At 38.0% G+C, this 24,945-nt stretch overlaps 1 protein-coding gene across 1 annotated transcript in view; it reads left to right on the top strand.

Moving 5' to 3' along the window:
- pcca (propionyl-CoA carboxylase subunit alpha) overlaps positions 1–24,945 on the top strand; it is a 164,552-nt gene that overhangs the window by 128,943 nt on the left and 10,664 nt on the right. The window contains exon 22 of the mRNA XM_088913845.1: positions 24,432–24,572. Within this exon, the coding sequence (XP_088769971.1) occupies positions 24,432–24,572 (141 nt within the window). The remainder of the gene's footprint in view (positions 1–24,431; positions 24,573–24,945) is intronic.

Raw genomic sequence — 24,945 nt, forward strand, 5'->3', positions numbered from 1 at the left:
AGGGATTACTGCAGAAAATTACAGCTTGCCAGAAGCTGAGAGAAGTGGGAGTGAAAAAAAAAGGCACTGTTCGTTTCAAAATATCTCCGCTAGCCCTATGATGTGATGACAATATAAACAACGTCACATTCTTGCACTTTTTACATTGACTTTGGCAGTGCTGCTTTCCTCAGATAAAAGGGTCTGATGCTGAGCAGTTCCGTTAATTTTGTACTGGGCTCTTGTCTATTTTTATGGTAACACACACTGAGCAGGAAGGTCAATATTCCGAAATACCCACTGTCAGCATAAAAGAGAAAGTTAATGTTGCTAATGGGCTTCCTACAAAGTATTGATATTATAGCCAAGTTTTTGTTGAACACATTTCTAATATTGTGCTAAATACTATTCCTGGTTGCATAAGGAGAGGGAAGCTGTCTGTGTTTTTTTGTGTTTTGAGGGACTGTGTCTGTCCCTTTAAGCGCTGTTACTGTATGACTGCAGGTGATCCAGACAATAGATTAATTGATTGACGTGATTATGTGCAAAAATTCATTTTTTAGAAGATAAGACTTAACGCAAATATGAGCATAAAGGTTCAAAATGTGTTAGAAAATGAAAACGGATTACTGTTTAATCCTGTCAAAAAAGCTTATCATGCTCTTTATCTGATGCAGTTGCCAATAGTTGCCAATAATAGCTAGTCCTCCTAGTTTTAATATTGGAACTATTAAAGATAGCTGCTTAGAACAAGTTGAGTGAGGATACTTAGTAATATTTACTAGTTCATGTTTTACAGATTGTATGATCTCATTGTGACATATAGTTACTTTTTTGGCCTTTTGGAACTGCAATGAGAAGTTTTAACGTGAAATATGTCAATAAGAATCTGAGTAGAACCAAATATAGTTCTTTCTAAACAAGATTTAATCGTTAGCTACTGCTATTTTTCTCTTAATTCAGTCATCTTCATCCCAGGTTGTACTCAGTTTTACATATATGGGACACCATCAGCTTTATACATTACTTAAAAAATCATGACTTTTTATGGTAATAGAGCTTTTGCATTTTTTCTCTGAAGAAAATATTATTTTTTGCATTAATTTCAACCTTTAACTTTAAACTAAGATGCAGCAAAATTATGTATTTAGTGGAGGTTGTAATTAGAAATTAAGATGTACCACACTTTAATAAACTTTTTTTAAATTAGAGTTGATTACTCAATCTTTGTCTGCATTATTATATTACCCCCTGTCTCTCTCTTTCTCTCATATTTATAGTGTATTGTATTCCAGGCCAGCAGAAAGCCATGGGATTTCCTGTTAGAGTCAGCTAACGTGCAGGGTTGCACTCATTCTCCATTAACACTGGATCTCAACACCAGTGGATCAGAGTATGGTCTGCACTACGAATAATACACCAGCCTGGGGTCAAAGCTTAATTATATTTCTACTTCTGTCTCAGGCTCCTGTTCGTATTTGAATGGATGAATATTAGTTGCACGTCGGTATTAGGTGATAATCAAATCAGGGATTATCATTTTACACTGTTTTACTCAAAGCGCATGGCAAGTGCAAAAGAGGCATGATAAACTTAGAAAAACTAGCACATACCTCCCTCACCTGCATCTGAAGTGCAGTGAAGGGATAGCCATTTGCTTATTTTCTCAATATTCAAGAACATTGATTATTGGCTGTGCATTTAGGTAATCTGTGGCGAGCGTGCTACCTTAAACTTCAAGTCCATATACACAGTCTAGGCTGTCCTTAATAAAAAGAAAATAACAATATACAAACTAGATATTTTGAAAATCTAGTGTTGTTTTCGGTGTAATGGAAAATATTTCAAACAGATGAATGCAGTCTGAAATTGCAGTCAGTGTGATAATGGGCTTACATATAGCTGTATTTGAAATCCTGTTTTCATTAAAGAGGGGGTTTAAAATATTTTAATAAAATTCTAGCAAATTTAGATATGGTAGAATCGCTCTGGGCTAAGTAAGTAGTATCTGTGTTATGCTTGGTTCTACAGTATGTTCCAAATTCTAAATATGCATTCTATGTTCCTTGAAGCCTGGGGGAGATAACAAGAAGCACAGTGTTAAGCCATCATACACAGTTTGGCTTTTACATCACAAGCTTAAGGAAGGAAGCTGCCTGGGTTTATGCTTTTTGAAGTAGTTGTGAGCAACAGATACATATATGTGCAAAAGCATGTCAATATTAGTGAAAGCAAGTTGCCTGACAATAAAAAGCTGACTCCTTCTGAAAGGTTAACACACAACACTTTTTCTTATATCTTTTGGAATGAAAATTAGCATCCCCCTTTTGCTAAATACAGCATAATTGCTCAAAAGGAATCATTTCCCCTTGCATTTCTAATCGCTTTAAATCAAACCACCCCCTTTGCAACACTGTCACGCTAGTCAGTTTACCTCAGAAAACATCTTTTTGCAAAGGCTGTATCGTTTTGACATTTTCTGGCTGGTAGTACAATGGTTTAAACTGCCTTAAACAGACCCTATTTTCATTGACTCCCTATTAGAAATAAGTTTTGATTAGATTGTGTGATAATGTTTTCAGAGGTCTACAGTGTAGTGTCTATAACTAAAAGTCAGTACTCCCTAAATATATGATCCTTTAGCAGCTCATTTTGAAGAATAGTCACTTACAAAACATACGTTTGATTTTGGACTGCATTTATATTAGTGTGTAGACACCCTCTGCTTTGCTTGTGGAACTTGTCATGATTCTTTTAGGGGCTTGTTCTTCCCAATTTTGCCAAAACCCAAACTGCCTGAGGCTCTGAAGGCTCTCTGTTATGGATGCTTCCAAGGTGACCCTAGCTGTTAATGTAGCACAACTGTATAAGGGCCTCAAGGGAAGGTGAGTCCTTACTATCTTCAGTGTCCTTTCTGTATCCTTCACTCAGGTGTGCCAGACTTTTTCAGGAGAGCTGCAGGGGCTGATCCAGCTTTCTATCGGGGTAACCACAGGGGTGCAAATATTTTGGAAGGACAGTGTAAAGCTCACTGTCAGTTTTCCCATTTCCTGTCATCTTTGATTTACAAAAATAAGACAAGAGCTTTGGTGTTTTGCAAGCCATGGCACATGGAGATAGAATTTTCAAATGCTACAGGTCAGCTCAGGGCTCTCTTTAGAGATGTGAACTCTTGTTTCTATTACAGGTGACACTACTAATGCTGTAATGCGCAGAAGCTTGGCAGTAGTGACGAACAGTTCTAGATGCTTAAAAATTGAGTTATTTCAACACCCATTTCGGCACTTTCTAAGTAGTTAAACATGAGGCTGCTTTTCTTATTTAATGTCTAATTATCAAAAACAAATAATAGCTCTTTGTATGAGCCAGAATGCTTGAAGTATCAGTTTCTTTTTAACTTTCAGTTGAGCAAATCTTTTATTCTTCACTTTTATTAATGGTTCTGTACTTCTTGGGTAGGGGGTCTTGGCATCCAGTTTGTAATGCTGTCTCTCCTGAAGCTGGAAAAAAATACTGTTGTGATACAAAATTCCAAAGCAAAACCGCCCTGTCCTTTGGATGAGGCATAGAATCGAGGTCCTGACACTCTGTGGTCATTAAAAATCCCAGGTTGTTTCTCGAAAAGAGTAGGGTTGTTTCCCCGGCGTCCTGGCCAAATTTCCCATTGGCCCTTACCAGTCATGGCCTCCTAATAATCCCCATCTCTGAATTGGCTTCATCACTCTGTTCTCTCCTCACCACTGACAGCTGATGTGTGGTGAGCATTCTGGTGCACTATGGTTTCCATTGCATCATCCAGGTGAGTCGCCATTACCTACAGTATAAAGCGCTTTGAGTGGAGTGTCCAGAAAAGCGCTATATAAATGTAAGGAATTATTATTAGGTTTAGATTTTTTTTTCCTGATGTACTTTTTCATTTTTTGTAAACATTTAGAATTGCCAATTATTTTTCTTGTTGCACCCACCCGGTTTTGGAATCTCCATGTGTCCATTTTTCAAACCTTGCGACTGCACACGGGGGAGACTGAGGAAGTGCAGGCCGACTCCTCCGAGCCACTCATCGTTTAAGACCTCACAAGCAGCACAGCCTGTCCTGGTGGTTTAAAACTGACTGGAGGAAAGGCACAAATCTGCGGGTGCCCCAGAAGGCCACAGGGGGTCTCTGTGTTTGCTGAGAGAGCTGTGGCTGACTATTCCAGCCCTACCATTGGCAGCACTTAGCCAGTTGTGCACCCTAGCTTTGGGAATCCTGTCTTAAGTCACAGGCTCAAACTCGAACCAACTTTTGGGCCAAGTGCCTCTAGCAGTTTTAGCCATTCGAGAGGCCCCTCGAGGTTTCCTTTTTCAACAACTGCTTTTGTTTGGATTCTGTATGATTTCCAAGGCCCACACAGTGCTGGTGATAAAGCCGAAGTATGCACATACTGTGGCAGTTGAGACTGTCTGAGACAGTTATTGCAGTTCTGTCAACCATTACTCGTAATGTTTTAGTGCTTAATGTTTAATGCAAGAAACACGATAGCAGAGAATTTTCCAGTTTACTCCTGGACATTCTTGCCATACATTCTAATCAAGTCTTTCTGTACTGTGAAATTGAGTGTTATTGTTAATACCCTATTATTATTAGCCCTGATTAGCAAGCAGTGCTGCTTAGAAGATTCAAAAGGAGTAATACCCTAATGTCACTTGTGCCGATGACCTGACTCTTGAGATACCCTGCCATTGTAATAGACACCTGACCAAGGATGACTTATGTAGCTGCCAGTGTTGTTTTAGCTTTTATCGAACTGCTGCTTGCAGGGAGAACAATTAAGAGAGTCAGTTTCAACAAAAAATAAAAATAAAGGGGAAAAGGAAACAATTCGTTCACAACAGGACACAACGCGGCAGAGGATAACCTGTCTTCAAAGATTTTTGCTTCGAGTATTATGATAGTTTAGAAATGGTCAACTTCAAAGGCCTGTGCTGCAGTGACTTGAGCAGCTTTCCTGCTATTCTTGTATGCTGGTTCATGGTTGCTATAAGTAGCCCGTATCCTGTCCCCTGTAGTCTCAGGTGGTTAGTCCTTTGTTTGTATAGCTGAGGCTGTTGCTTTAATAGTTTTCTCTGTGTTTCCAGGCTGTGTGGCAGCCCTGATTAAGCTAAGAGCAGTACAGTGATATTCTCTCAGTAATGGACCCAGGCTTCTCACGATCCTTTGACACTCGGCAGTTATGTAAGCAGTGCACAAAGGTCATAGGACAAGGTTAACGGAGCAAACCTAGGTCTTAAATTAGGACATTTTTCTTCTCCCCCTTTTTTCTTTTAAGACGCAAATTAATTTTGAGACTTTTTTTCTAGCCTCAGTAAATTACAATTTGTAAATGTTAATTATGAACCATATGAGAAGGAAAAAAAGAAGAATAAAAAAAGGAACAGTAGAGGCAACTTCATTTACTGTGTCCTAATTACACCCCGCAGGTCTTTTAGAGTCTGCAGGGGCTCATATAGTGTGCGATTCTCTGTGCTGCTGTATTTTCAGAATAAAAAAACTGAATTAGAGAACATGAAATGGGTCAGAGATTAAATATTTTCTTTACACTGGTAATTAAGCCTTTATCAGTCTTGGGAAAACCTATTACCGTTTGCACTGGTAGATGTGAAACTAGATTTATTTCATAGAGCACATCTAAAATTACTAATTGTTTTGTATGTCTTTTAATGTGCATTGGCTTGTGTTGGAGCAACTTCGTGAAACGTCTGAATTTGCTGCATGGTATTTATGGTGTGCTGTGACTATAGCAGTATGCGACAGCTACATTTGCCATTGGAATCTTTTCCAACAATTGTGCTCGTTTCCAAAATACTACAAAGCGTACGAAACTAAAGCACTATAACAGTACATTGTGACAGACAACCTCAATGTTTAAATGAATAGAAAAAGCAGAGCATTTGTTGACAAGATGCCAGTAACATTTGAGGGCCCACTGCCTGTGAACCACAGCTTTTCCAGAGTACAAAACAGAAGAACTCACACATTGCATGAACACAAGAGGAAGCAGCTTTGTTACATGAAACAAAAAAAGCAGAGGAGATGGTTAAAATGGAAACAAAAAACAATATCAATAAAACAATTATGGTCTTTCCAGAAAGATTTTAGATGTATTAACAGTTTACCTTTAACCATTTGAATGGAGGAGTGACAGACCAGAAGGATGTTTCGGCATCAGAGGTGGTTAATGGAGTTGGGGAGGGGTGTGACTACAGAGAATACAGGAAAAAGTACAGTACAGTGTTTATACCTTTGGTATCAACTCCTAATAAAAAAAATTCTTAAGAAAGCAAGATTGCCAAAATTGCAACAGTGAAGTTTTTTTAACACATCATATACAGTAGCTCACTAACATCATAGCACTTTTCTGTATATGTATCAAAGCATAAAACTTAATTGCTAACAATCTGATATATGTAGTAGTCAGTAATATATTTCTGTCACTCTCTTCCTCGGCCTGGCTATTCCCCTTTCATTGAAGTGAATGTTTACCTTTAGCTGTCTTAAGCAGGCAAGCCAGTGTTGTACACTGAAAGGCACACATGTTCCATTGTTCGGCCTCCATGGTTAATTGCAAGTAGTCTCTCCAGTTGGGTGGTGAAAGTAGCACTTACTTCAGTAAATTACCTTTGTGGTGTAATTACCTGCTTGTTAGGCAGTTTGTGGTCACCTGTCAGCTCTGGCCAGTCCAGAATGTACCTCTACACCTGCACCATTGTTAACCACACACGACAGCAGCAAGGTGGCTTCCCCCTAATTACACTAAACTTGGTCTGCCTTTCCTATCCTCTGAACTCCAGGGTTATCATTCCCATTAATTACAGCTGCACTTTGATTGTAAAGGCAGGGAAAGTGTTCAAAATTGCTTCTTGTGTGGTACAGGCAGCACACAGCGCCAGACTGTTTATACAGTAACAGTTCCATGACAGATAGCCTTGAGCTACTGCACTCATAAGGTATTTCACTATGACAGAAACATTACTGCAGTTATTTGCTCAGGTCACCACTGTTGTGACTTTTAGCAGATAACTACGGTTTAATGGGCTTTGCTTTAATGGACTTCGGATTTAACGGACATTCCTGGCAATAACAATGAAATGCACAAATAAAACAAAGTGACCATAAATTGCATTGCCCTGTAGTGTAAATTCAGTTGCTTACAATGGGTGTTGTTTTTCATGCTCCTTAGCACATTTTATTCACCATAGGTATGATACATTGAATCAAGAGCTTGTATATTAATGAGAAAAGGCAAAGGACCAATTGTCCAATTTGACCAATTTCATTAATTGACAGACATCTGGCAGTAACAGCCACCCTTTCCCCCTTATTAGTTTGTTAAACCGAGGGTTTAGTGTGTATATATATAGAAATATTATTTATTAGTACAGCAGGTCTTCTTTAAACCATGTTGTGTGGTAGACTCCTGGAAGGACAATTCAAGTGACAGTAGGGATAAGTGTGTTATCTCTGGGTTCAGTTTTCATGGGCCAAACTGATTATTTAGTACCTGAGGGCCCGTCATGGTACCCTTTTTCCATTTTAGGTCAGCTTAGTTTTATATTGGTTGAAACGTAGTATCAGTATAGAAACAGTCATAGCACATTTGTTTATCACAGCCTTATCTGAATTGAATATTAGTGTAAGAGTAGAGCCTTTTAGAGATCGTCCCTTTATGTAAGCAGTTTCAACAGGATGTGAAATTGTGATAACCACAGTATACTTACTGTATATATGTCTAAGTATACATACAGGAATGAATGGGGAGCTGGGGGTGCAGGCTATACAGAAACAAGTATAGGTTAATTCTACTAATTCTAATTCTGAAAAGTAGTAAGAAAGATTAACCTTTCCCCTGTTGAGCCTTATTCCCACCTGCCGTATAATATAAAAAAAATTATGTTAAGAAAGTACTCTTTTTTTCAGCTATCTTGTGTGAAGACCATTTTGCCAGCAGCCATATCACCCTGCAACTCACAACTGGCAGCCCACTGAAGCTAAGCAGGTGTAAGCCTGGTCAGTACCTGGATGAGAGACCTCCTGGGAATAACTAAGGTTGCTGCTGGAAGAGGTATTAGTGGGGCCAGCAGGGGGCACTCACCCTGTGGTCTATGTGGGTCCTAATGCCCTAGTATAGTGACGGGGAAACTATACTGTAAAAAGGCACCATCCTTCGGATGAGATGTAAAACCGAGGTCCTGACTCTCGGGTCTTTAAAAATCCCAGGACATTTCTCGAAAAGAGTAGGGGTGTAACCCTGGCGTCCTGGCCAAATTTCCCATTAGCCCTTAGAAATCATGGCCTCCTAATAATCCCCATCTATGAATTGGCTTCATTACTCTGTTCTCCTCCTCGCTAATAGCTAATGTGTGGTGAGTGTTCTGGCGCACTATGGCTGCTGTTGCATCATCCAGGTAGATGCTACACATTGGTTGTGGTGGAGGGGAGTCCCCATTACCTGTGAAGTGCTTTGATTGGAGTGTCCAGAAAAGCGCTATATAAGTGTAAGCAATTATTATTAATAATTATGTGCCCCGATTTTCTTTTGTTTGCAAAAGAAGCCCATCTATCCCCTTTGGTAGTTTGTAGTTAATGTCATAGTAGTGGCTCTGAGGATCTCATCTGGCTGTTTTGTTTGCAAGAAAGCAGGGTGTTGGCTTCAACAACATGGCTGTGCAGCTTGTTCCGTGTACCTACAACTCTTCAGGTCACTTCAGGTAACAACTCCTGAGTTTTAAATGCAATTCCAAGTCGTTTCCGTTTACAGAAGCTGGTTTATATTTGTTGTTCATTATGAAGAGGTCGGTTATGTTGACTTTGACAGGGCCTTTAAGGATTTCAAATACTTGTATCAGGTTCCAGTAAAATGCATGTAAAATATATCTTAATCAAAGCTGGGCCTTGGTCTTTCTAATGTGAAATAACATGGTAGTACTTCCTAGTATCTTTCAGTGAATGAGATGGTGGCTGTCAGCTTTTTTTTTAATGAAACAAAATATAAATCAAGGAACTTATTACCCTGGGGCCTTTTTGTGCTCTCTCAGCTCCACGAATGGCTACGCATGTTCAGGGTGGTGTGTTAGGACATGTTGCTTGCTGCAGAGCTTTCCCTCCACGCTGAAGCCACTGGGAAAGGTTCACAACCTAGCTTCTGGGGAAGGGCAGAGAGGCCGGGGGATGACGTCAATGACACAGCACCTTCATTTTAAGTGGGTTCTTGAAGCTCATTATAATATCTTTGGCACTAATCTGCTCTCTGAAGAGCTGCAGTAGAACTGTTTGCTGCTTCTGTTTTGCTGGTCCCTCTGGCTCAGTGCTGGTCTGAATCTGACTGACTTTAGGCAGTTTGCTGATGGCTCTTTCTCCTGGCACAGGATACTGTACAAACACTGACTTCCCAGCAGGGATTTCTATAAAACATACCTGTAGGCAAATTGGAAAATCTTTCACACTTTGCTCAGCTGCTCGGCACTTTGCTATTTATACCCGAGCAGATATCTCCCAAGATCATGGAGATTAACAAAACAATTTTTACTCATTAAAATACTCCCACAGGCTTCCATTTTCTGTTGATAAAAAGAGTTTGTTAATTATTTTACACCAAAAGGTACTCCAATTCTTCTGTCCTGTCTCTTTCAAGAAATAGGCATTGTGTGTTACTGATTCTAGCTAAAGAGAATTTCTCAACTGAGAAAGTTTATCATAATGTTTTAAACATAAATGTACATTTACCTTTTCAAATATTCATTGATTAGAAACATTTGCTTAGCAAACACCCATTGTCTTGATGATTTAATTGATATGAAGTGATTATTAATTGAAAGTACAATAGACGTGATAAGAATAATAATGAAAACATTTATGCTGCAAACACTATTTTATAGCCTTTATATTGAATATTTTTAAAACAATATTTGGAGGAGCTTCATTATAAAATCTGTAGACTTTATGCATCATGAAGTATTTTTTGCAGTCAGAATTATTGCAGCAGCAGTTATCTGTGTTGTACACACATAAAGTTTTTTATTCAGTTGGATTCAGAACCTTTATGCTTCTGGCCACCAGAATCTCGATCTTTTGCCCCAGAGTGTAGAAATTAAATAGTGTCTCATGCTTTCTCTGAACTTTTATTATCTGTCCCTCGGGACACACAGCAATGCTGACAGGTTGTCAATTAAATTTAGCAGTCCAGCTAACTGGAATATGCTTCTATCTTTGATAAGATTGCCAGCTAGAGTTTTAACGCCCTTGCAACTGTGATTAATTGATTTCTTTTGAAGTAGATTGATTTTGTACGTTAGGTACTGTCCGAATGCCTACTCTTATCTGCTATTTCACTTGCTGCTGCTGAGAGTCGTGCCTCCAAGCACACTGTAATAACTAAGTGTTTTGCTTATTTTAGTAACACTTTATAATAAGTGTTACCTTCATCTAGAGTAGTTAATAAATAATCTATTTAATGGTAATAATTGATGAATAGCAACTTGCTGTATAAAAGCATTACAACCATGGTATTCTTCATCATTGGATACTATTTGTGAAGAGATTTTAGGAGCATTGTCCTCTGAAATATGTGCTCTTATATGCAACTGCAGTATATTATGAATATATTATTTATATTATAAGAGAACAGAACCTGTGATGTAAATTGCAATTTAAAAACTTGTCATGGCTGTTTTTTTTTATAAAATGGACAAAAACTCCTAGCAAATTCTGCATTTTTCTTCTATTAATTTGCCTGTTTTTTTTTACAAGGCTTAGTTTAAAAATTACCCAGATCATCTGGGGGATCATAATTAGGGAAAAGTTTTTTACCTGTGTATTTTTGACAGGCAAAATCTTATATTAATCAATAAAGAAAGATCATATATATGTAATCTTGTATATGTAACTCATATACAATATATGAGTAACTTGAACTTTCTGAAATTTAAAAGGAAGCCAAGATTCACTGCTTTGTTTTTATATTCATAATAAGAGTGAGTTGATGTCAGGAAGTGCAGAGCATTGCCACAGCAGAAGGGAAAGCCCAGATAACACATGCCCACGACCATCATTCAAGACTGGGTGCAGATGTTCGTGCAGAGCTGTCATATGTATTTAAAGGGAAACCCATGAAACGTGGGAAAATTAGATGGCTCCACTATTTTGGGGGTGCTGTTCTTGGGGCTTTGGAGTTTGCCGATATTGTTTGTTTGTCTGTACTTTGTTTCTATGGTTTCGGATGTACAATGGTTTTTGCAAGGTCGTGACCACGAGTTAACTTATTCCAAGAGGAGAGTTTTGGATATCCTGGAAGAATAAATGGGAAATGTGCACTTCCCAAAACTCTCTGTGCCCCCCAAACATTTGATTTATGACCCCCCGTTGAGTAGTCCTTGATGGGCTATAACATAACTTCCACCTTTCTTTCTTGTCCAATGGGTATCCCACACTATAGATAGTTCATTATGTTATGTTCATTAGAGTTGCATGACCTAATTAAGTCTCTTTCTGACATAGCTTTTATACAGCTATGTGAGTGGAACAAGAAACAAATTACAGTATACCGTCTTATTTTTTACATTTATTAAGCACCATAAATGTTGTGTTAAAACTATTTGTATATAGATTTTATAGACTCATAAAATGTTTTAGAGTCAACCCCTGTCTGAAATTACATAGAAATCGTATCTCCCGCATATCAGGATGAATAAACCTGTGTTCCATAAACTATTTTTTTTAACAAAGTACTGTTTACCGATATTTATTTTCTTAATAAATTAGTGAATACCATTTTCTGCACATTTGAGGTGGCAGTAATTAAAACTCTAAGAAATATACTGGGTTTTTTTTAAAGAGGCCTTTTAGTTCATGCCTTTTAAAGCATTATTCTAAGTGCTAATGGTCAGTCACTTTAAGAGGCATGGGAAGAGCACAGGAATTTAATTTGAAGGGATTAGGGTTAGCGTGTGACAATAAGTGGCTACAGTTCTGGGTCCAAAGAGGGCTCTAAATACCCAATGAGCATGTATTTGAGAGTTGCACCAGAGCCCTATCTCTTACCCAGCTTACCTTAGCTATTTGGTTTTGGTCCGACAAAAAAAAGATGCTGTCATGATCTAAAATTCTCATATAAAACAAGAAGATATTAGTACATTTCCTAATTTACAGTATATTACTGTGTGGGAGCTCCCGCGTCAGCAGAGAACAAAATAAAGCTGTATTAATTGTGTAAAGAACAGCTGGGTTATAAACTAGGGAGAGTTTTCCATTTCCTACTTTTCCATTTAAGTAAATTTCTTTTGGTTCACGTTATGCCCATACAATGTTCAAACTAGATTTTTTCATCTGCTGGCCAAATCCCTGCTGCTACTTACCGAGTTTGATGTGAATATATGTGATGTGAAAGGTACCATGACTCATATTTTTAACTGATTCTCAACAAAGCTGAAGGAGATAAGCATCCATTCTCTGCCATCTACAGTGCTGAGAAGTTGTAAATCTGATGATCTGAGTGTGATAGATATATGGTGTCCATTTAACCCCTCAGCGAAGGTCTGTCTTTTTTTTTTCTAGTAGACATCAAGTGTACTCCAGAATAGATTATATTTTCAACTTTCAAGCCCGCTTTTCTCTGATATACAATTTGCTGATATTACACATACTGTATGGCTATCAGTTCACCACATCAATTTTGACACGTCTCCACATGTAAACCAATATTACAGTTTCAAGCTAAATTGCAGCAGTTTCTTGATATTAACTGGTTTAGTTGATGGCCCCTGTATTCAGTGGGGCAGAGTCATAGATTTAGTAAAAATTAATACTTCTATATTTGCTTAATAATTTAGTAAATTTAGTAAATCTCACCTCAGAATATGCTCACTTTTTCTGAAATCATTTTCTGCATTGGAAATTAACCTTGTTGGCAAAAACATATTTTTGTTCAGACATTGGACTGAATTTCTTATAGGTGCTGTAGATCTAGACAGCACTATTATTTTAGTGGTAGTTGGCTTAGACACTGCTTAGACAGCAGTGAACACTTTGCAGATATTCCTGTAGTTAGATATGCACAGGGTATGCAGATAAATTCCACATTTCACCTTTCTAATTCTAAATTATACTTAAAGACTTTAAAACATATAATTATTTCTAAAATCTAATAGAGTTTTTCCAATCTCTTTGTTTTCCTCGTTTTACAGCAAAGGCAAGTCCTGAAAGTATATCTCTGTATAGGACAGCAATGGGTACATCATCTGGCATTAATACCACTTCTGTTTTAACTGATTTTTTTAGCTTCAGTTAGATCACTTCTGCTTGAAATGACATATGCCATCATTAACAGAAGTTTGTCAGAGAAATGTTAATATTTCAATTATAGCCCTATTATTGTTAATACCACCATTGCATTAATGTAAAAGAAAAAAACAGGTTGCGTCAAGTGCTTTGGTGCTCTCATGCTAGAAGGAATCTGGCAACTCCTTACCTAGTAGTATGGCATACAGTAGGAGAACCTGCTCGCATTAACCACCCAAACTATCAGGAATCTCAAGAGCCTGAGCTGAGGCTGGACCAAGCCTGGTGCAATGAAATCTTCCCCATATACGGTCTGGAACCTGCTGGCCTATGCAATTTAGTCTAAATCTTGACAGGGTTCCTTCAGCCTGAAGTTGCTCCCTAGACTAGAGAGCTCTCACCTCCTTTTCCAGTAGAATACTAGCTTCTTAGAGTTAGCAACCCCTGGAAAGCTCACTTTTTTAACCTACAGTATATCTAATCATGAGTCAGCGGGCAAGCGCTAAGCTTTATCAGAGACTCACTTCAGTGCCAGCTCTAGAACTAACCCGACCTAAAGACTGACTTCACCATGAGTCTGATCTCTAACCAAAAGGACCACAAGATGAGAGCCCTTCACCTGTGTTCTCTGCCTGTTTATGGAGAAATCTAATTGAAATCATGTGCAGTTGATTCTTCTGCAAACCTTTTACGGTTTTCTGCATGTTTTTTCCTAGAGCATTTCTCCCTCTGGTAGCGACTTGACATGGCAACACATATGACTCTGAGATTCGACAGATTCGAATGCTCTGTTACAGAGATCTATATGACCAAATCAGAATACCAGGACCAGGCAGTCATAAGAACATAAAACAGTTTACAAACGAGAGGAGGCCATTTGGCACATCTAGCCTGTATGAGATCCATGGATGTCATCCTGCAATTTCTTGGCGGAAACCAGGTTATTGGTTGAGTACATGGCTGAGTATCTTGTACCATACTTGCACAACCCTTTGGGTCAAAAATGTCTCCTGTTAGGTATAGTTTCCTGTTTCTTGTTTATGTACAAGTAGGTATAGTTTTCCTATTCGTGTCCTCTAGTGGGTGTTTCACTTTATTTGGACGAAATCTGCAGGGTTGACTTCATCTTTGTCTTTGAGGATTTTGAATACGTGCACCAGATCCCCTTTTAGTCTTCTCCGGTCCAGACTAAAAAGGTTCTGTTCCTTAAGCCTGTCGATGTCAGTCCTTATTAAAAGGCTCCTTGTGCCTTGCAATGTTTGTTTTCTCCTCTACATTATACAAATTTACAGACCTTGTATCCACCTGTATCATTCTTGCTTTGAATGCTGAGACTTTTGATCCTCTTAAGTGGAAATAAATATTCCTAGTTTATATGGATTTGGGATGAGATGTCATTAATTTGGTTACAATTGTATACACCGACTCTTCAGCAATAGTGTTAATCGGCAGTTTGATATTTCAACCGGTAGTGGTCAGGGATGCCCACTTTCATCTCTGTTGTTTGCCTTGTTTTTTATTAACAATACTCGACTTTACATGTTGTTGTATTCTGATGTTATCTTGTTATATATAGTCACTTTCAATTTCTTTTCAGATTTTTAACTGTCAGTACTGTAGCAGATTATAAAATGAATTGCACCAAATCCACATTACTTTAAATTAATAATGAATTTCTTGACACTCCTGTATCTTGGCATCCACTTTCATATTTGAACTCCCCCTTAGACATTGTAGTTAGTAGTTTTGGCCCCATAATTATGTAATTACAACATTGCTACTATCCTAATGTCTTGCAGGTGATTTTCGTTTTGTTTTTCTAGTTTAGAGGAGGAAAAATAATCACTTTCTAGCAGGTATTTGTAAAGAGGATGGAATGCAGCTGTCCTGGGATATGCAAGCTCAAAATGAACTACCAGACTTTTTTTCCCTTTTCACTTAATTTCCACTGTAGTATGTGTCTGTGGCTTCCCTTGGGGGACACGTTACCTAGACAACTAGTGCATAATCTGCTGGATTTGTTTACAATAAAAAAATTACATTATGTTCTGTTACCATTTTGATACAAAGCTATATCACCTGTTACTTCATAGAACAGGGATTTGCATGTTGCAGATGAAGAAATGGGACACTATTTAAACAATATAAATATAGCTACATTTTGTTTAAATCCTAAGCATTTAATTATTTGCTTACAGAGAGCATTTAACCCCTTTTAGGAAGAAACATGCCCTAAGTCTCTTATGTGTGCCCATTGGGTAGGTTTTGGGAGTGTCAAAATGGGGTTGATTTTTAAATGTAAGATTAATAAAAAATTGTTTCACAAGAAGGATCACAAATTATAGAAAATGATATGAGCATTGTGGTCTCTCTAGTAACAATTCTGAGTATAAAGAATAGGTTGTCATTGGTCCTTCAGCTCTTAATGGGTGATATTGAATTGCGTTTAGAGATTATATGTTGGCTCAATACTGTCAACTTTATTCATCTTGGGCCAATATGGTATTTTGCAATATGACTTATACATTAGAATTATACAATTGTTAGTATTTTGTTTTGGGTGGTATAGATATAGGCGGTGTGAGGAAAATTATTTTTAAATGGAGTCTTTTTCACAGGCTCAGTTTCAAGTCTGGCTGTTTAAAAGGCCTGTGATATAATCTAATGACAATTTTGTGTTTGAATCAAATTGTTATACAAAAAAATCTATTTGCTTCAATGAAACAAAAATAAATGTGTTCATATTAGTTTTCATCTTTGTATTTTTCAGTTCAAACATTCTCTGGAGTGTGCTCTCTTTCTCTTTTGAGGCATCATATGTTGACCATGACCATTCTGACACCAGGAGAAAAAAGAAATAGCATTTTGTAGCATCCTTATTAAAGAACGATTGTTCAATTGCTCATTCATCCATTGTGAAGGTAGTGAATAAAGTTTTTCCAAGTGTAAGATCTCCATGTTATAAGTTAAATAACAGTACACTGTTGCGAAGATACTCCTTCACTCCCTAAACAAAGCTGGAATTCAGTTGACTAGACCCATTTATGCATTTTGGTAATGTATTGATTTTAGATGTCTGTGAGACTCCATTCAGGTCATCAGTTTACACCTTCCTGGGGCTTTCAAGTTTCATAGCTGGTATCCCAGAGATGATTAGTATGAGACATTCTTCCATACCTAAGATAGCATTAGCCATTCTAAGTTCATCAGTGATCAGCAGCTCATTATTACCAAACTGGTGAGTTTGTAACTTGACTAACTTCAAGGCCCTTGATTGCTGTACTTCTGTTCTGCTGTATTGGCAGTTCTTTGTAACAATCATCACCTTCCCCTTCAATGAGATATCGATATTTACAGTCCTGTCTGTTGTTACAGTCCTGTATGCTGTTAGAGAAAATCTTAAAACTCTATTATGGAAGTGCAGAAACAATAACAGTAGATTACCAAGGAGCCTCAATAATAACTTCATTAGATCACACAAAGGCACAGACCAAGGGAACCAAGATAATGTCTTACAATAAATAGCTTTTTTGTAGTCATATGGGTTAGAGCCTAGCATGAAATGAAGCCTGTTAATCAAGCTCCCAACTTTCTACGGCTGAAAGTAACAGCAAAAAGAGGTCTAGAGTGAGCATGAAATATGTGTATATACCATGACAGGAGGAATAATGAGACAGGTCCCGTCCAGTCTCCCACACTCAAGGCCATGGCGGTGACAGATGGTGGGGAGAGATTTACTAAACTGAGGTTGGTCAGAAGAAGAATGACAGAGCATCATGTGTGATATGAGGAGAGAACAAAAGAGTGTGTAATTTTGCTGTGCCTGATTGAAACCGGGCAGCAGCGCTTTGGTAATTAGGCTCCTGCAGATTAGAAGAAATGATTGTGAACAACTGGGAGGGTAGTGCAGTGGTGGTCATGATTTGGACTCTAATAACATTTTTGAAGACAAGTCGTCAGCTCTTTTTTTTTAACCCAGAACAATTTTGAGCTCTTGCGATCATTAATTTAATATAGAGAAAGAGCACTGTACTTCATAACAATTTACTTTTTATAAGCAGCGGCAAAAAAAAAAATGCCTTTGATGAAGTCTCTCCAGGGCTTAATCGAAGCCTGGAAATGAATGAATTGCAATCAAGGCATTGGGGGATTTTTAAGGAGATGTAGCAAAAGTCTCCGGGCTATGCGTCATCTTAGAGACACTTCTCTTAATCTTCTAACAATATTTCGGGTATATAATGTGAGAATGGTGTGTTATGACTGAAAATATAATGAGGCACAGTGTTCTTGACCAACACAGTCGAGTATTCAAGGCGATTGCTAAGGATCGTGCCGCGAGGAAGGCTGGATCAGAGTAACTACGTCAAGTACATGTGTTAAGAGGGGCTCGTGCAGCCCCTAATTAAAGGAACCGGATGAATGTCTCCTTGAGTGAACTCACAATGAGGGTGCCGTGGCAAATCAATGGATACCCAACACTATTATTATCATCAACACCAGTGAATTCAGTGCGATTGCCGCGGAACAAAGAGAAATCTGAAAGACAAGTCAGGGAAGCTTTCAGCACCTGCGTGACGGGAAATCAGCACCCTAGGCTGACTGTTCTATCTGTTCAAGAAACAAAAGTTCATCTCAGAAGGAAGGTGCTTGTTCATGAAAATGTTCTTAAAAAAAAAACCTGTAAGGATCATTCTTTATAGAAAGAGGAATAAATTAGCAAGCCAGAAGGGTAAATAAAGGAACACAGGAAAAGATCTAAGTCTGACATTTCTCAATGCCAGTGCGACACAGAAAAGTTTGTTGATAAAAGTTAGCTTCCTCTGTAAATGAATGCATACGCAAAAACGTTTTTTGCCTATATCAGCATCCCTGAAGTCAAATTAGAATGTGAGTTTCCCCTTTCGTAAATTTTGATTTTTCAGTTTGTTAGCAGCATTTGTGGTTTCTCGTTTCACGTTTCTTGCGTTGAGAAACATTTGTTTTGGACGGTGCTGAAAATTCACTCGGTTTCACCACACACACTGCCTTCGGTCTTCAGAAAACATGGAACAGCAAGATAAAAATTTCGGAAAAACAAGTTAATGGCAAAAGTCAAGTGTCTGAAGTGATAATGAAAAAAAATCACTTTTTTATGTTAAGGCAATTTATAAAGGTGTGTTTAAAATTACTGTTTTTGAGGAGTAATAAGCTGAAACATTTTAAATAATTTGTGCACCAAGATGATTCTGTAGCTGACTTCACCAACCCCCCCTGGCATATTCACTGTTATCAGATGTGTATCACATGCCGCCTAACATTGCCCCCTAATTACAGATTCTTTATGCCACCTTTCAACAAAGGAGCAGTGAAGCAGAAGAAGACTATGTTGAAACATTTGTTCCCTTGGAACAGCCATTATGGTAGGCATTATGATTGCGCCGTAAGATAATGGAGTGGGTTGGGTCTTCAAAAACCTTATTCTCAGGCTAGCCCCATTAAGGGCCTTGAGTTGGGTGAATAATTTGAGTTGTGTTCTCCTGTGGGCAACAGGCAGAAAGGTGCCTGCTCTGACTGGCGGCCCTTTGGAAGAGTCTGCTGCCACTCCTGGGAGAGGAGGCTTCTCCTCCACTTATAAAGGAGCTGCCGCCGCTGCCCCTCTGTGACTCACACTGCTGCACAGGCAGTCAAGGCCAGAGCTGGATCACCATCCTTCTCCTTCTGTTTCCCCACTCCCCTTTATTAGTGTAAAGTCTTTGGGAAATCCCGTAGAAGCGTGAAACAAACGCTTTTTTTGTCAGTGTACAAACAAGGTGTCACGTTCACAAATTGCATCTGGTTTATGCCTTCATGCTTGAACGCTCCTTTGAAGGGCCTTTTTCTTAAATTCAAACGCAAAAAATATTTTTTCTATGGTAGTACAATACTTATCATAAGACGTGGTGCTTGTGGGCATAAAGAGGAGGTTTCAAAGCAGTGCCATCTCCATATGGTTTGCTCGATAATCCTTTATCCACCATCTTCAGCTCTCATTCCACTGCTTTCTTGCCTGTGGCTACATTTCTATCTCTGCATCAATTAGCACAGTGATTAATACAACAAGCAAGCAGTTTAGAGGTAATGGCACACAATTAACATCTCATTCCACCATAAAGGGTATGCTAAATACCCTAGCCACTGCTTTCTCTGCCTGGAATTGAAATAAGTGTTTGTCCTAATTCATATGCTATCTAATGTGAAGTGGGCCTGCTTTGTACAGCACTACACCATTAATCTAATTATAGTGAGCTGCAAATGAAGTACTGTCTATCCAAAGAGGATGAATAAAATAGTGCTTTTGTCATTTAGCTTGAAGCCACCACAGAGCAAGATCGCACTTCACATGCCAGTGTTGAAAATAAAGTGGCGTCTTGAATTATATCGAGACTTGTTGCTTTTTTTTGCTTTTTTTTTTTAGCGTTTTCTAATTATGACCACATTGCAAACACAACTGTGCGCATCCATAAATAGAGCTGTAGATGTGCTGTCATGTGGTTTGCAAGGAAAAAGTCCTTGGAGTGCTGTTGGATTAAATGATGCATCCTGATTGACAGCTACCTTGAGACTTGGCTGATGGAGTTGTCAAAGCATTATGCTAACAGGCTGCTTCAGCAACTGCACATGTACAGAGCGCCGTGGCTTGCACAGATTTGTACTTTTAAGTTCTATTTTCCTTTGAAACCTCGACCTGTTCAAAAATGAAAGGTTCCTCAAGAACACAAGCTACACAGGTGGATGTGAAGGAGTTTGGATTCATAGTTGGAACACGTAATAATTTTTACAGCTGGTTTCAATATTTCTGCTTAGGAATGTCTCTGATTCACTAAAAGGTAGTGTATCCTCCTCATCCCTGGTATTCTCTTCCTATTTATTTTTCTAAGCAAACCTTTGCGATGTCGAATTTTGGGGCACTTGTGAGAAGTTCCTCAGATTTCTGCACTGGTGTTTTTGACAAAGCCATGCCTATGCCTATTGAAATTGAGCTGAAAAGTGTGAAAGATATGAAAGTATATGAGAATTTTATTTTCCTACATATGGGATTTCCATATTTTTATTGCAGGGGATAATTTACTAATGCATTCAAAAAGGTGAAAGTGCATTTCTTTCTCCCTGAGCTCTTTCAGTTTTTTAGCTAAATTAATTGTAAGTGAACAAATGTAGTAGTACTTTATCTTTATCTTTGGGAGATTTTGATTTAAGATACAGCAACTGCCCTACCTGGGACCTTAAATTGTCTCAGTTACACTGTAACTACACTGACCAATAAGCCCTGTGATAGGGGTTTGACAATTCTTAGTTTGCACTAATACTGTTCATACAATAAACAAATTGCATCATTTGAAGGCTCAGTGCATCAAGAGCAAATTTTTTTTGCATTTCCCTTGTAACTTATAGGAATTTTAGGTCTTAAAAAACAAATGTTCACAACAGTTAATCTAAACATCCAGAAAGTTTCCTGTTTTTCAGAGTTTTCTCAAATGCTTAAGAACATAAGAAGGGATACAAATGAGAGGAGACAATATGGCCTATCTAGCCCATTTGATAGCTGGTAGATGATTGATCCAGGGATCTCATCTAGCCAGTTCCTGAAAGAAGCCAGGGTATCAGCTTTGACAACATGAAAGTAAAAAGAAGGGTAAAGAAGTGCCTCCTGATTTCCATTTTTAAATGCACTTCCACATAGCTTACACTTCTATCCTCTGGTTTGCGTTTCGCTGTTGACTCTGAAGCCCAGCAGAGTCATACAGTAGATGCACAGCATAGTCCAGCTAGGATGCAGGTGCTGAAACACTGAATGGCGCAGATGAGAGATCTATACAGCACTTGTAGTGATGGAGAAGAGGCTGACCACCCTCGGATCACATTTGGTCACCGGATTTAATTCCTTCATTCTTTTTTGATTCGGGTTTCATCTGTGAACAAAAGCTGACTGTGTGCACCGAGCAACATCAAGGGCCTCCCTTTCCTCCATGGATATGTGGAAAAATAAACATCATATAATGCAAAACCTTCTCTTACTCTACATCGCACATCTGTGCCATTCAGTTTTTCAGCTTGCAGCCAGCTGTTGGTGTGCTTTTTTTTCCTTAAGTGTTTTAGGTTGTCTCCCAGATCCTGCATCTTCACTGGACTGTGCTGTGTATCTATGTATCTGCTAACCATATGATGCATTTTACTAGCTACATCAAAAGGGCACAGGTCTGTTTCTGGGTTAAAGTTTCAGTGGACCTGTGAAAGGTCCTTGTTTATCTACGGTGATGTGTCGGTCGTATTGTATTCAGCCTCACTTCTTTTTCGTCATTCCAAACGAAACATGGTTCTTTTTAAATGTGTAAAGAGTCAGATCTAACGTGTGTCTTTATCCTGCATGTGTCCTTCATTGAGTAAATAAATCCAATCTAAAATTTCTGAAGATAACTTTGGAGGCTATTCATTTAATTTTAGTTGAAAAAAAACTCTTAATATTGTTTTCAGAAGTTTAAAGCTTCAGTCTGGATCAAAATGTGTTAGCTGGAACTGTAATTCTTTGCAAAACTGTTACCCTTTCCTGTTTACTTTGTTTTATTAAGAGTCAGCTTTTAAAAAAAAATCTGTTAGTTTCCTATAGCTTGATCTAAGAGCTCAACTCATTGTTTTAAAAGCCTTTGTTTTCTCAATTCAGGCAGTAGGTCATTGGGCTGTGCTTAAACCCCGTGACACAAATTTTTTTGTACATTTGTACATGCACTCTGGCTATGAAGATTTTTTTTATTTCTGTGTAAGTTTGCTTTTGTCTTTTGCGATACTATCCATTACGCAGGTGTTTGGTTTAAATGATTAAAAACAGTCAATATGAAGAATATAACCTAATCTTATATCTGGAGTTAGTTTTGACAGCTGAAATAAATTGCTTTTTGATTGAAATGTTTACTAAAAAGACATGCCTTGTGGAGTTACACAATTTCAAACTAATTACACTGTCAGATTGTTGTTCATAAGATTTGGAACAGTTATGGGGCCCTATATAGTTTAGTGGCGTAGGATTATAGTACATTTGTAATTTCTTTGAAATTTTGTAACATGAACTATAAAGATTAAGCTAGTCCTTCGAGTGAACTGAATGGTGCGTGCATGTGATTTCAGACATATGCTTCTAGTAGAAATTATTTGAAAATACCTGTCCTGATGTACAGCACCAGTGGCCAAAATGCCAGGACACAAACCAGCAATGTGGCCATGCTTCCCAGTACAGCATTCACACTTGTCCGGCTGAACAGTCCCTGAAGGATGATGTCCGGCATCACAGTAGTCTAATTAGACAAGCTTGCTGTCAGTATGGTATTACTGTTGGGCTCGGCAAATAATGTTTTCTAATCCGAAGGGGCCCGATATTGCGGGATTCCAACAGGGCCCAACCGAGTAATGCTGCATTCTAATTTGGTTGTATCCTGTAGTGCATTATTTCAGCAAGACTGTGATCATAAGTGACTATTCTAATTGCTCTGGTCCCAACTGTGTGGCGTTCCAGTTTGCCTAGCTTCAGCCTTGCCTTCCTTCTCTCTCTACCCCTCTTCTCTGGCAAAACCTTCGCCGTACTGACATTCAGTGTTCACTCTACTGTAGTTAAATACATTTGCACTTTAAAAATATGAACATACCATGCCATTGTTTTTATGTACACCTACATAGGGATGTATTATACAAGCCAATTTGTGACATAGAGGTGGCACAATTGTAGTGTAATTATACATATTTCGCTTTCTTTGGTTTTTAATGTGCAGCTTTTAGAGTACAATTATCTTTGGTAGACACTCTTCACAAATAGCTAGTTTGTTGGATTGACAGAGGAGTCGGCACAGAACCTTTCTTCTTCAGCTTGACTCCCTAGGCTTTAACATGAGCAAGAGGCCTTTATCTACGCACCTCCTTCCTGGAAGCTATTCTTTCTTGAAGCACTCATGTTTTGACTGCTAAGAATATACTCTTCATTTTGTCACGTGTACGAAATGGGTACAGTTATCTGTCTAAATCAGCAGAGCTTTTTTTATTGCTTACTAGAAATGGTTTGATAGGATGTTCAGTTGTTAGTAGAGCGTATAGCGATTTGTTTTCCGGACAGTTATTTTAACGGGGGGGACATTACATTGTTTTCTTTTTTCTTTTTAGATTATTCTTCAATACAGATGCTGAATACACCTTGAGATGACTGTGTATGATTAAACTTAAAGCCATGAGAAAAGCTATAAATGAGAGAAAGCCATTTGGCTCATTTATCTCTTTACTCTAGGTTGTGTTAGTTTGGTGGAATCTCACAGCTTTTACTTCTGTGATGGTTTTAATGATACTCTGCTTTGCTTTATTTTAGCACACTTTTGCCGCTGATTTTTATATCCTGTATCATTTACCCATTTCCCCATTTCTTGCTTTAGAGCAAGAAAAACAGTTAACAGTTTGGGAGCTTTGATCTTCTATAGCTGGGGACTGTTGAGGCTTTTCTGAATAATTCACAATATTTACCTGCTCTTTTTTTCTGAGCTATTTGTTTTTGCAATTTAGCCAAATATAAGTTTAAACAGAGGCGTGTTGCCATCTACTGGATTTTTAGTAGTACTTCAGCATAACTTAAATACTTTTTACTGAAAAAAATGGCTAAATATATAGAAACATTAATTCTGCGAAAGCAAGGTCACTTTTTGGGTTTTGTAATACAGCACACCTTCATGGTTATAAAATATGAAAACACCTTTTATTAATCAACTTACGATTTTTTCCTGTTAAAAAACACCCACAGGCTCACACCAAAAAAAACCTCAAATCACTGGCCTTAAAATATTTTCTGGAACAAAAAATACACTAGTAGAGTGACAAACTGAGTTTTTGTTCTTTGTACTTAGGGTAGCTAATTATTTCATAATCTGGAAAAAACAAGATTATAATTATTGGCTCCTCTGTCCTCTGTGGCATTTTTTTTTAATCTGCATTTAGAACTGAATACTTTTGACTGGTTTCCATTCAAGTGTAGCCAATGTCAAAAGTTAAATAAAACTGATTTAGTGACTACTGTTCTTGTATGCACTTTTTTTAAAAATACAGAATGAAGAAAAGCCACAAAAAAACTAAATCTTATTTTTTTTCCCTTGGTCAGTTTAAAGTGAGGGTGTTGAGCAAGCTGGCTGCAGAACTGAGCAGGCATATGCCTGAAAAAGTGCCAGAAGACACCAGCAGTATCCTGAGGTCCCCAATGCCCGGCACTGTGGTGGCTGTATCTGTAAATCCTGGAGACACGGTAAGAATTCCTCTTTCCTATTGCGAAAAAACCATAGCCAGACTAGCGTTGGAGTTCCGAGTTTTACAACTCTTCGCAAGAAAGGGATGCGTTGTCTAATGTTTTAATTATTTGTCTTTTCCTCTGCATGTCGTTGTTTTCTTTCTTGAATACATTTCTACATGTAATGTGAAACAATAATTATAAAGTTAGATTTATAAGTGGTTAGAACATTTTTGATCCTCTGTTTTGAATTATTGTTCTATAAAAGGTTATTCAGTTAAATTAATCCAGTTTTTTAATGTACTAAATTGCATTAAAATGGAACAAATGAGTATTGGAACAAAAATTATTTAAGATTGAATGTGACTCAGTTTTATACAGTACATGTGCC

This window comes from Atractosteus spatula, chromosome 4 (genome assembly GCF_055471065.1).
Source record: "Atractosteus spatula isolate fAtrSpa1 chromosome 4, fAtrSpa1.hap1, whole genome shotgun sequence".
NCBI lineage: Eukaryota > Metazoa > Chordata > Actinopteri > Semionotiformes > Lepisosteidae > Atractosteus > Atractosteus spatula.